The 13,563-nt window shown below is 39.7% G+C and overlaps 1 protein-coding gene across 2 annotated transcripts in view; it reads right to left on the bottom strand.

The window, feature by feature from the left end:
• Positions 1–1,247: 1,247 nt before the first annotated feature.
• LOC110026170 (epidermal growth factor receptor substrate 15-like 1) overlaps positions 1,248–13,563 on the bottom strand; it is a 37,941-nt gene continuing 25,625 nt past the window's right edge. For both annotated transcript variants that reach the window (XM_020727019.1, XM_020727020.1), the window contains 3 exons: positions 12,807–13,161; positions 2,842–2,965; positions 1,248–1,992 (listed from right to left, as the gene is read on the bottom strand). In XM_020727019.1, coding sequence (XP_020582678.1) covers positions 1,432–1,992; positions 2,842–2,965; positions 12,807–13,161 — 1,040 coding nt within the window. In that variant the 3' untranslated portion in view covers positions 1,248–1,431. The remainder of the gene's footprint in view (positions 1,993–2,841; positions 2,966–12,806; positions 13,162–13,563) is intronic.

The following is a 13,563-nucleotide window of genomic DNA, read 5'->3' as shown; positions in this document are numbered from 1 at the left end:
TCGCGAACAGCTCGTGTTCGGTTCGTGTTCGGCTCGTTCGTTAAGAAACGAACACGAGCTTATTTCAAACAAACTAAATTTTAAACGAACCGAACACGAACACAAGCTTTGTTCGTTCGTGTTCGGTTCGTTTACACCCCTAGGTGAGAGTAGTACTAGGATGGGTGACCTCTTGGGAAGTCCTAGTGTTGCACCCCTCCATTTTGCAACATTTCAAAAAAAATTTTTTTTACACTAACTAGGACGCAATGGAGAAAATTTTTTTTTTTTTAGGCCACATAAATAATCCCCAGAATTATATGAAGTTTACAATAATTTTTTGTTACATCTTTGAGTAAATTGTATTTATAATTGTTCTTAAAATTCAATATAGTAAAAATAAAAGAAAGCTACAAAAAAACATGTCAATTATAAAGCTTATATTTAAGACGTGTTTAATGTTATTTTATTCTGTTTTTTTATTTTCAAAAACGATTTTTTTTTCATTTATTTTGGTTATTAAAAGCAGAGTTATCATTTTACATAAATAGATTAAGTTATTTAATTTTGGCATTCAGAGCACAATTAGTTTTACTTTTGAGATTTAAAATTGTAACTCCTAAAATTTAAACATTCATCATTTTAATGGCAGCCAAATAACCCAAGGAGTACATTTATGAGTAGGGGTGTAAACGAGCAGAACACAAGCCCGTGTTCGGCTCATTTGTATTGTGAGCTCAAAAAGTGTTTTTGTGTTCGGCTCGCTTGCTTAACAAGTCGAGCACGAGCCGTTAACGAACAAATAATCATTTTAACAACCCTAATAAAATAATCATAAGATGTTAATGATTGAGACAAAATTTAAAACATCATTTGAATCTAAATTAATAATTTTTATTCCATTTTCTTCATCAATACTTTTAATTGATCTTTGTAGCCTTGTAGTTAATTAAATTTTTTAAAAATACTATCAACAAAAAAAAAATACATATATAATTGATTAGTAATATTTCGAGCCAAAACGAGCCGAACAAGTATATACTCGTGTTGTTCATGTTCGGCTCGTTAACTTAGTGAACGAGTCAAACACGAGCTTCTTAACACGTAGCCATAAGATGTTCATGTTCATGTTCGGCTCGTTAACTGATTTCAAGGAAGCACAATATGCACATAGAAGCAGTACATTAAGCAAATATCACTCAAATAATCAACCATTTTCCTACTTACAATCCAGTAATCACATTAAAAAAAAAAAAAAAAACCTTATTTCATCCTCAGGCAATCCATAAAACAGACAAACCTGCAACAAACACATTCCCAACAGCTTGATGATAACACACAAAAATTGGCAATAAATCAAACTAAAATTTTAATGCATCATGAATGGATATATATATATAGATATAGATATATATATATATAAATCTTGGATGTCAAGTTGTGTAACATTAACTAGAAGGAGCTCCACTGATCAGTGTTCTTCTTAGGGTTCTGGTTCACTGAGGTCTTGAAGACCCCGGATCCGAAAGGGTCCGAATCATCGAACGAGAATCCATGATTATAACCCGCCGTGCTCCCCATGGAATCGAACCGAGCCAGGGTTTCGCGGCGAGGTTCGGCGGTGCCGATAACGGAATCGAACCTCGAGAACTCTCTCTGTGAGTCGGCCGAGCTGCGGAAGGAATCGAATCTGGAGAAGGGGTCGTGCGATTGATCGGTTGTGCTGCGCATCGAGTCGAATCTTGTCAGGTTTCCGGCCGGAGGGAAGATGCTGTCATTCGTGTTGAATGAATCGAATCGGCTGAAGGTATCGAAGGAGCGGTCGTCTGCTTCGTTGAACTTGGGAGAGAAGCCGGAGTTGAAGAGAGGAGTGCTTGGGACTGAATCGAAGAATGGGCCTTTATCTCTCCCAAAAACACTGGATGCGCTGGGTGAATCTGTGCCGAAGGAATTCAGGGCAAAGTCTCCATGGCCGGGGAAGGAGTCCAGCCTGCCGGCATCATGAAAGGCTTCCTGCGATTTCAAGTCGAGTTGGAGAACAAAATCCAGTCTTAGGAGCTCAGAAATTATTGTCAAGATCTAAAGGATCGAGTCCGGCTTACATGAAAATTTAAATTTATATGCAACTTTTTTTTATTTTATGGGAAAAGTTTAAGAATTTAGTGGAATGTATGTAAATCTTCCAATAATAAAAAAAAGGGGACATTTACATACATATCAACCAATTCCTGTGTGTTTACATTTCAAACATTTAAAATTTATTTTTTACATTTATACCACCCAAATCGTTCAGATCACATCAACAAAATCACCATCTTTAACTTTCAAAAAGTTGAATACGCTTTTTCATGCATCGGTAAGGCGGCATATACTTAAAAATTAAAGTTTTGGTGTTAGATGTCTAAATACATAAGAATTGAGTGGCAAGTACGTAAATCTTTCGATAATAAAATAAAAGGGCACATAAATACCACCCAAGACCTAAACTTTAATCTTTTATATTGATACCGCACAAAATTTTCATACCATATCAACTTTTTAAAAATTAAATACTTTTCATGCATGGGTAAGGTGGCATGTATATAAACATTAAAGTTTAGAGGTTAGATATGCAAATACATAGGATTTGAGTGGTGTGTATGTAGATCTTCAAAATTATAAAACGACTATTCACAATCTTAAGAAAATAAACAACTGTGGCAATGATTTGTTACCACACATAAAAATGTGAGTAAAGCAAATCATATGAAACATATTTTCATCAACAATTCACCTAAAAGTCCTTATAAATATGATCAATTAAGAATTAAAGAATGCGAGAGTAGAATAAAAATCATTAGAATTAAACATTGAGCTGTTCACCTTTGTCTTGATTGGTTTGAAACCCCAAAGAGAATCATTGTCATCAGTGTCAAAATTTGCACCCCAGGTTACCTCGTCAGCAAACTTTTCTCCGGATATGGTGGATTCAAGATCATCAAATTCACTGCGTCGTGAACATACAGGTAAGGAAATCATATTACATATAAATTGTATGAGAAATGAAATAATTTAACATAGACAAACAACATCCAAGCACTTTAAGATGAGAAGATAATCACAATACAGGATTCGACACATTCAAACTAACAAATACATGATGAAATTTGCCTACTATACAAAAATAAAGTCAAGATTTTGCTTCACACACACACACACACACACACACACACACACACACACACACACAATATCGAGGAGATACTTTAGTTGAGTAAGAAACATTCAAACTTCCCTTAGTAGTCATCCAGAGCTCCAATTTTAACAAACTTACAGTCAAATTTACTGCATCGACAAAATGGACCCAATGGTACCAGAATTAGTCAAATCCGAGCCAAATCAAGCCACAATCAAGCCATTAAACCGTTTTTGAAAGATTTATGAGCATATTTGAAAGGTCAAATAGATGTAAGATTTAACGCGCTTATAGTCAAATTAAACGTCTTGATAAAATGAATCCAACGAGTCCAAAATTGCTCAATTCCCCATCATTAAGGCACTCAAATGTCCATCAAACACTGTCCGATCGAGGAAATCTTTCTGGGCTATTCGACCAGAGTGGCTTGGATTCCTTCCTTGAATGCAATTGAAAGTCTATAGATAGAGCCCTACTCCGCTCATGAGAGGAGACTTGGAGCAAAAGTTGAAGTTCAACATCACTTTTACACCAATGATCCGACGAACGCCTCCCGCTCCTGCAGTCATCAGCTGTCGCCAACCATCGACGACCACCACTTGTCGATCGACACCCACTCCTTGCGATGAAGCATCAAAGTGACATATCATCCCAGACGATATTTCGACCCCAAAGACGGCGCATTGGAGCACCGACTATTGCTCCTCCTTATGACTGCTCTCTACAGCAGGATCACAAGTCCTTTCGCGCACCAAGGTTGCAACTTGAGAGGTTTTGTAATTCATTCTCGCATGTGGGACGAGATTGTATTGTACCTATAATTGTCAGTTTATACTGAATTTCTTCAGCTAAGCTAGACCCCGTGATTTTTTCTTTTCGGGTTTTCCACGTAAAAATCTTCTGGTATTTCTACTCATCATTTCTATTACCTAAGTGTGTGTTGTGTTCTCGTGCAACGCTAAGACATTAGTTGGCTACTCTTTCGTCGTGGCTTCTTTTGCATGCTTCAGTTTGGTACGGCTTGTGGGAACATTAGCAACAAACGAAGCACCCGCTCTAACATCCATCATTCCAGAGGGCAGTTACGGAGACTAAGGTGTCAGGCCTCAATATATTCCCACCCTGGAAGGCATTGCCCTGCAAGCGAAGGCGCCTCGGGTCCTTCTTTAGAAGACCAAGTATGTAGGATGGAGGAGTCTCAACTGGAGTTTCTACACCTCCTACGTGGGGCTCGACAGTCGCTACCCGATGAAGCTTACTTAGCATTGGTTCAACAACAGAAAAGAGATGCGCCACTCCAAAAATACTTGTATTAGACCCCCTCCTCGCGAGGGAACCTATCCTCTGTCAAGTCGGAATGCTGACCTCTAGGATACTACAAGCTCCACTCATCTGTCTCGCGCAGCTCACTTGGCACCACCCGAACTTACTGTCATTCCTAACGATGTCATCCGCAACGATCTAATACGCCTGGTTCAGTAAAAGTTTCCTTTCGAGAAAAGGGATCGCTTCCCTGCTAGCCGCAATTTCTAAGAATCCTCTGCTTTAGTGAAGGTGGTCCTCCAACACTCCATCCCAACGGGTTTCAAGCTCTCGAACATCTACGCCTACGAAGGGGTTAGTGACCCATACAAGCATGTTGACCACTACTGAACCATCATGTACATTCAACATGCCTCTGAAGCACTACTATGCCAAGTATTCCCGGCCACTCTCAACGGTCAAGCTCATCATCAAGGATTCATCCCATCTCTCAAGAATTTGTCGGAATGAGGGAGAGTCGCTCAATGAATACTTCCGTAGATTCTCCAATAAAACTTGCCAGATTTCGAAAATGGATCCAGAGTTGTTGAGAAGGGTCTTCCTTGGAAGGCATCACCAAGAAACTTTCAAGTCGTCACTAATGCGAGAAACAAACCGCTCCTATGCCGACCTTGCCAAATATGTCGAGGCCCAAATCACTACAGATGAGGTCATCAACACAGAATTAGTTCTCACAGTAAATTGCTCAGGAAAGCAAAAAATTAACGTTAGAGATGCCAATTTATCTTCACAGTGAAGAAAACTCGAATAACAGAGGAATCATGACCTCCCTCCCCGACCTACAAGACAACGAAGTGAATATCCACCCCAAAAAGAGTATACACCGCTCAACACATGGATGCCAATTAATCTTTCACAGTGAAGAAAACTCGAACAACAGAGGAATCATGACCTACCTCCCCGACCTACAAGACAACGAAGCGAACATCCACCCCAAAAAGAGTATACACCGCTCAACACATCGCGCGTTAACATCCTGGTGGCCATCAAGGATGAAAAAACTATTAAGTAGCCTCACCCCCTAACTCGGGGAATCAAGAACAATATTGTCATTTCCATCGGAGTCGTGGCCACACCATCAAGGCGTGAAAGCAACTTAAAGAAGAGATTGAAAAGCTGGTTCAACATCATGACCGATTTGTGCAGAACAAAGCAACTGGTACCGATAATGCTCCCACTGAGGGGCAACAGACACAAAAGCAACAACATGAGATGTGGGAGAAATTCAGAAAATTGTCGGAGGTCCATTGCTGCCCGACTAGGTCCTTATCACTGCACCTGGAGAACCAGCGCAGAAGAAACCGCACTTTGAGCCCATCACTTTCGATCATTTTAACCTGGAAGAAGTCCAAATACCCCACCAATACCCTCTCGTCATCAACACATAAATTAGAGAACCCTATTACAATGTGAAGAAGATCCTGATCGATAATGACAGCTCTTTCGATGTCTTATTTTACTCCACTTTCCTCAGCCTGGGACTGACTAGGGACTTCTGGGTCATTCTACAGTTTTGATAACCGACCGATAAGAGTCGAAGAACTGATAAATATCCCCATTGTTGTGTAAGATTTTCCTCAGCAAACAACCCACTCAATCTAGTTTATCATTGTTAAATCAGAATCGACATACAATGTCATCTTCGATAGACCCTTGCAGTATCTTCAACATCGTGACTTATGTGCCACAACTCAAGCTCAAGTTTCCAACCCTTACAGGGATAGGTGTTGTGCGCGGAGATAAGCAAATAGTGCAATTATGCTAACCTTGGACAAGCCCAGGCGTGCATCAATGACACTTAGTATCAAAAATTTTGATCTCCGAGATGATGATATACCCCGACGAGCTTCCCACAAAGTAGACTTAATCCATGTTCCGCTCTCCGGTGACCATAGTCAAATATGTGGGTCTCTTCTAAAGGAACCTAGACATCTTCGTACTAAGCATAATCATGCACTCTTTAAAGGTGAATCTGACCTTCAAACCAATCATCCAGAAGAGCGCAACTTCGCCCTAGATCGCCTACCAACCATCGAACAGAAAGTCAACAAGCTTCCTGAGGCAAGGTTCATAAGGGAGGTACATCAACCTCATGGCTAGCCAATCTTGTGATGGTTAAGAAAGCTAGCAGAACTTGGAGGATGTGTGTTGATTATACTGACCTCAAAAAAGCTTGCCCTAAGAATAGTTTTCCCTTTCCATGCACACAACTTGTTAATGCCACATCTGGACACCAGATTTGAATTCTTGGATTTACTCACAATCAGATAAATATGAACTCGAGAGACAAGGAGGTGACCTCTTTACAAACACAAAAGGGCTATATTGTTACCAGGTTATGTCATTTGAGTTAAAGAACGCCAGTGCAACCTATCAGCGCCTCATGAACAAGATCTTCTCGATTAAACAATGGAGGTGTACATCGATGACATGTTCGTGAAAAGATTGAAAGTGTCTCCACCCATCTCTCATTCGGAAGAATGTTTCTGACTTCTTTGTCTGTACGACGTGCACCTCAACCCAACTACCTCAATAAAGCTTGCCCTAAGGATAGTTTTCCCTTTCCACGCACACAACAACTTGTTAATGCCACATCTGGACACCAGATACTCGAATTCTTGGATTTACTCGAGATACAATCAGAAAAATATGAACTCGAGAGACAAGGAGGTGACTTCTTTCCAAACACAGAAGGGCTATATTGCTACCAGGTTATGTCATTTGGGTTAAAGAACGCCAGTGCAACCTATCAGCGCCTCATAAACAAGATCTTCTCGAGTAAACAATGGAGGTGTACGTCAATGACATGTTAGTGAAAAGACTGAAAGTGTCTCAACCCATCTCTCATTCGGAAGAATGTTTCTGCCTTCTTTGTCTGTACGACGTGCACCTCAACCCAACTAAGCGCATCTTCAAAGTCACATCAGAGATGTTTCTGGGATTCATGGTTACTTATCACAGAATTAAGGCAAACACATAGAAGATCAATGCGTTGAGAGACGTGGTGCACCCAAGGAACATCAAGAAAGTGCAGCACTTGAACGGTCGTATAACCGCCCTATCCCGCTTCTTGGCCCGTTCTAGCGATAAATATATAACGTTCTTTAAGATAATGAGAGGTGCTCGAAACACTGATTTTCAATAGACAGATGAACGTCAAGTTGCTTTTAAGCAGCTCAAGACAGATATGACTTCGCCGCCCCTCCTTTTAAAAACCCATCCAAGAGAAGAAGTTGCATATCTACATGGTTATTTCACCTCACGCGATAAGTTTTGTCCTAGTCAGGGAAAAAAACTCGATTGAATGGTTAATCTACTACGTCAGCAAGATTCTCTCCAACACAGAGACTCACTACCCGTTGAAGGACAAGACCGTGCAAGCCCTGATATTCTCAGCAAGAAGACTATGTCCATACTTCCAAGCCTACACCATAAACGTCTACACACAACTAGCCCTAAAAGCCATCCTGCAAAAGCCAAAAACATTGAAAAGATTAGTAAAATAGTCGGTAGAATTGAGAGAATTCGACATCCGCCACCTACCTCGACCAAACATCAAGTTGCAAGTGCTAGCCAACTGTGGTCGGGTGCACCATAACGGTCTCCCGACGAGCCTCTGCTTTCTCCCTCGACGTCACCTCAATGGACACTATATGTGAATGGAGCATCCGAAAACTCAGGATCTGGTGTTGGAATACTGCTCATCTCCCCAAAGCATGACATCATGGAGTATGGATGTCGCTTGAAATTTATAGCTACCAACAATGCCACAGAGTACAAAGCCCTCATTGTCGAAATAAAACCCATCATCAACTGTAAGGTGCAAAACCTGATCATCCACACTGACTGCCAGCTCGTCACATCACAAGTTGAGGGTGGCTTCGACACCCACAACTCACAACTAGTGCAGTATCTCAGTCTGGTGAAGACACTTGTCGCCCAAATCGAAACGTACCAGATCGTTCACATTCTTCGAGAGCAGAACACCCAAGTCGATGCTCTCTCCAAGCTCATGACCTCAATGACCGAGATCTTTTTTTAAAAAAAAGTTGCATCGAGGAGATATATTTTCCCAGCATCCAAGGCCCTTGGTTGATACTCCCTATAGATGAGTTGAAGGAGCCACCTTGGATGGAACCCATTAGCTTCTTCCTCTAAGACAAAATACTAATTGATGATGTTATTGCATCAGTTTGCCTCTGATACATGGCCGCCAATTTCATCCTTATCATGGTCGAGCTATAAGAAGGTATTTTTACGTCCATACCTCAAGTTTCTTACCCCATTTGAAATTGATTACACTCTGCGCGAGATTCATTCCAGAACATGCGGAGAGCACCTCGAGGGTAGCCCTTAAAATAGTGAGACAAGGGTACTGGCCCAAGATCAAGCAAGATGCACTGGACTTCATGCAAAAATGCAAAAGTTGTCAATTACATTGTAACCTTACGCAAGCACTACTAGTAGAATTCCTGACCTTCTGCCCAATGAGGGTGGACATCATGGAACTGCTTCCAATAGCTACCATACAACGAAAGTTCAACATCTTAGTCGTCAACTACTTCACCAAGTGGGTTGAAGCTAAGCCGTTCGTCAAGATCATGGAAGCTAATGTTAAGCAAGCCTCCTTGCGAAGATTATCACCGATAATGGAACTTAGTTCTCTGGGAAGGTCTTCACATCTTTCTGCAAGGATCTTCATAGCCAACCGATACACACTATCGCGGCAAACCCTCATACGAATGAGCAGACAAAAGTGACAAATTGAACCATACTTAAAAAACTAAAGACTAGCCTCGAGAAAGCTGGAGGGGGCGGTGGATTGAAAAACTCCACAATGTCATCTGAGGACCTTTGGAACTTCAACAAGAGAGACACCTAACAATCTATGATTCAGAATGGAGGTCGTTATCCCTGTTAGCATTGGGGTCCCAAATCCTCGAGTTCATGCCTTTAACCATACGTCAATAAGGAGGAACTTCAACTATAATTAGACCTCTCAAAAACATTTGATATTGCCCACCACAAAGTTGCCTTTTACCACTAGAGTGTGGCCCGCCACTTCAACCAAAGAGACAAGCCTCGACCTATTTTAGTCGGAAACCTGGTTTAGCTTAGTTTTGAAGCCGATGATCGTGGCCCGCAACGCAACAAACTCACTCCCCCACCCTCCCACTGGAAAGGCTCGTACATTGTCTTTGTCATGATCAAGCATGGAACATTCAAGCTCAAAGAATCAGAATGTTATAAAATGAAATTGAAATGTGGAGATTCTTCATAAATACTATTAGTGATAGTCCAGTCACGCAATCCTTATTTCCATATATGTTGTTCCTTTCTTTCACGGTGGTTGTGTCTGTTGTTATCGACGTTGTTTTTTTTCCCTTTCTAATAATTATTGTATCTGCATTGGGGTATTTGTTTTGTTTCCCTAGTCGCATCAATGTATCTCTGCTTATCAAATGAAGATGATTCCTCACCTTTCCTCCATATGAATGGCACATCTAGAAAATACAATTGTTCATTTACAAGCCACTTCAAGCTTTCGACTCGAGAAATACGCAACCGCTGTTGCATCTTAGTTCGAGCGCGATTAGATCCAACTTCTTCCGAATAGGTTAACATCATCGAGTTTTACTCTGATATATAAACTTTGATAGGTTAAATTTCATTGGCGGACAACACCCAACACCCAATTGTGTTATAGGATTGATACCTTAACAAACGTGGGAGGTCGACGGGTCAGAAGAGAGCAGACTGAAACCAAGCAGCTTCATTAAGTGTTCCATTTCACTTTTAAAAGAAATAGAGGATTCTTGATTGTTTTGGGTAGAAGCCGACTGTATTGTGTTGGATCCAGATGTCGTAGCAAGGTCCTTGGCAGCGGACGATTTGGTCAAAAGTTTGGATGCAGGTTTTCCGTTGAGCTTCCAACACTTATCATGAGTGTGATTGCGTTTGTGGCAAAAAACCACAAGTGGGGTGATCAACCTGGGGTTGAGCACTATTAGAAACCAAGGCGGATGCTTCGACAGCGGAGTGGAAGTACTGTACATTACAAATCTTCAGCTCTTTTCGTGACAAATCACAGTGAAAGAAGTGCGAGTGGAAGAAAGAGAACCCCGACTAAGGATACGACTCTGAACTTCGTTAAGATCTTTGTTGAGACCTACTAGAATTGGAACATATGCTCATTTTCTTATGGAAAAGAAACAAATAGGTCGGAGATTCCCAAGCGTAGTCATAATATAGCTAAATCATTATAGTACTGGGTTACGGTCATGAATCTTTCTTTTGCCTCACTGATTTTATTAGATATTTCATAGAGTTTGTTGGAATTCCCTACATTTGAGTAGGTATCACAGGTTGTCGTCCAAAGGGCACTAGTTGAAGACCAATAGAAGTCTTCATGGAGTTGATCAGTCACGAAATGACTATGAAATTCTCCACTTCGAAAGCTCCATATGATGGGTAGTCTTGGTTCACAAGTCACACTAATAAAATGACCAAATTTCCCACGCCTTTTAATGAACAAAGACACATATTAAAACTATTGGAGAAAGTTATTGTCATTTAGTTTATGGGCTGTAATCAAGAAGTTCATGTTGTTTTCTTGTACTCCAACCTGCAGAGGAACAAAGGTTGGAATTTATCCTCCGTTTTAGGGGAGTTCGCCATGACTATGATTAATCCAAATGAGATGCTAGGTTGTCAAGACATTGTAAAGTTCCGGTTACTGGAAAAATATGGCTCCGAAAGGGTTCTCACTGAATTGGGTTGGCTAAAAGAAGGTTCCAAGAGGGGTTCTGGCACAACTGGAGGGAGGTCAGTTAGGCAAGGTTTTCGGTGGCTGGAAGGTGCCCAGGTGACTCAGAACTCAACGGACAACAAGTTTTGGGCGGATTGTGAAGCAGACAGGATGCGGCAAGATCTGGGCGTAAATGGCGGGAAACGTTCTTGAACATTGGCTCGAATTAGAGATGAGGTAGATCTGACGGGAAAGATCTGGTTGCTCGGATCATAGGAGACGGAACCCCGACCGACTCAATCAGATGTTCGAGCAGAATAAAAAACAGGACCTGAACTAGCCAGGCGGCAGCTAGGTTAGGGTCATGACTCTCATAATATGTTAGAATAGAACCCATGATGCTTCTTATTGATGCAGAGAGGGGTATAAATACCCATTACAGGATATACTAGTAAAGAAACATATAAAAATATAAGAAAGTAATAAAGGAAAGTAAATAAAAGCAAATAAAAGTAACTAATATATAATTCTATTTTAATTAATATTCTAATAAATCCAGCATTTGTTTTTAAGAAAAGCTGAAAGAGTGAAGTTATTTTAATTCATATTTATCAAGTTCCAAGTTCAAATCCAAATTAAACATTAAAAAAAAGGGTAAAAATCAAATCAAAATGATAGCAGTGGAAGCATAGCTGGTATATGGAGGAAGCACAATTCCTTTTAAATCCAGCCAAGAAAGATTAACTTAAGTATAGCTACTGCCCAACCAGACCCATGATGATGTCTAATCAACTACCAAAAAATAAAATCTCTCTCCAATGCCCGCTGCTAATATAGAAAAGGGGCATTTACATACATAGCACACAATTCCTATGCATTTACATATCTATCACCTAAACTTCACTATTTACAATTATACCACCCAAATCTTTCATATCACAAAAAAATACCACTATTTTAACTTTCAAAATGTAAAATCTACCTTTTCGTTCATAGGTAAGGTGGCATATATGTAAAAATTAAAGTTAGGTTTCAGTTGGGTAAATAAATAAGAATTGAGTGGCATGTATGTAAATCTTCCTAAACAAAACAACACCCAATAAGCTCTTACTCTTTCATACTTCATAAAAAGTTTAGAAAAACTTTTAGGCATGCCATATAACTAAGAATGCGAGTCAGTGTTAACACAAGTTTGAAAACATCTTAGGTAATTAAAAAACATGCATACTCCAATTATTAAAAGACCAGTACTGTTATAGATGAACAAAAGCACCCTTTCATTCATAGGTAAGGTGAAATATATGGAAAAATTAAAGTTGGGTTTTAGTTGTGTAAATAAATAAGAATTGAGTGGCATGTATGTAAATCTTCCTAAAGAAAAACAACACCCAATAAGCTCTTACTCTTTCATACTTCATAACAAGTATAGAAAACATTTTAGCATACCATAAAACTAAGAATGCGAGTCGGTGTTAAAAATAACACAAGATTAAGAACATCTTAGGTAATTAAAAAACACACATGCTCCAATTATTAAAATACCAGTACTGTTATAGATGAACAAAAGCAAGCTTCCCATACCTGTGATGTTCTTTTGCATAAGCCGGAGGTGAAAACGTAGATTGAAAATCTCGAGATGGACTTTCGATTGTACTTGTTCCAGGACTAACGGCAGGGCTTCTTACCGAAGCATCTTCACCATGCACATTAGACAACTCAGCTTCAGTTAAAAGCACTCTGGTGCTCGAAGGCTTGTGAACTTCACCCTCTACTTTAGATAATGATGCTGATTCAGCATCTTTAGCGGCTTTTTCATTTTCATTCTGTTTTATTGTGGTGTCTGGTGCTTCAACACTCGTGACAGAGGCGGTCTTCAGTTTTTCAGGAGCAACGACATTTTCCACTTCGAGGGTAAGCTCCCTGATGATTGTAAAACCTAAAGAACACGTTTGAGAAATTCTAATAAAACGAGCGCAACAAATAGCTCACGTAATTTAAAAAAAAAAGGCATTTACATACATATCACAGAGTCCTTATGTATTTACATATCTACACCTAATTATTCCTATTTGCGTGCATATCACTCAAAACTTTAACATCACATAAAAAATAACACTATTTAACTTATTAAAAAATAAAATACACCTTTTTCATGCAGAAGTAAGATGGCATGTTGTGTAACATTTGAAAGTTTAGGCATTAGATATGTAAATACATAGGAATTAAGTGGTATGCATGTAAATCTTTCTTAGAAAAAACGAGAGAAATAAGAAGAGGACTAGAAAATAATAAAAACTATTGGGACTTACCTTTAAAAAGATGAGAAAAAAATTCTAAT

The sequence above is a fragment of the Phalaenopsis equestris genome, unplaced genomic scaffold, assembly GCF_001263595.1.
Source record: "Phalaenopsis equestris unplaced genomic scaffold, ASM126359v1 Scaffold000354, whole genome shotgun sequence".
Classification (NCBI taxonomy): domain Eukaryota; kingdom Viridiplantae; phylum Streptophyta; class Magnoliopsida; order Asparagales; family Orchidaceae; genus Phalaenopsis; species Phalaenopsis equestris.
The sequence above is the reverse complement of the archived record's forward strand: the minus strand, read 5'-3'. Positions and strand labels throughout refer to the sequence as shown.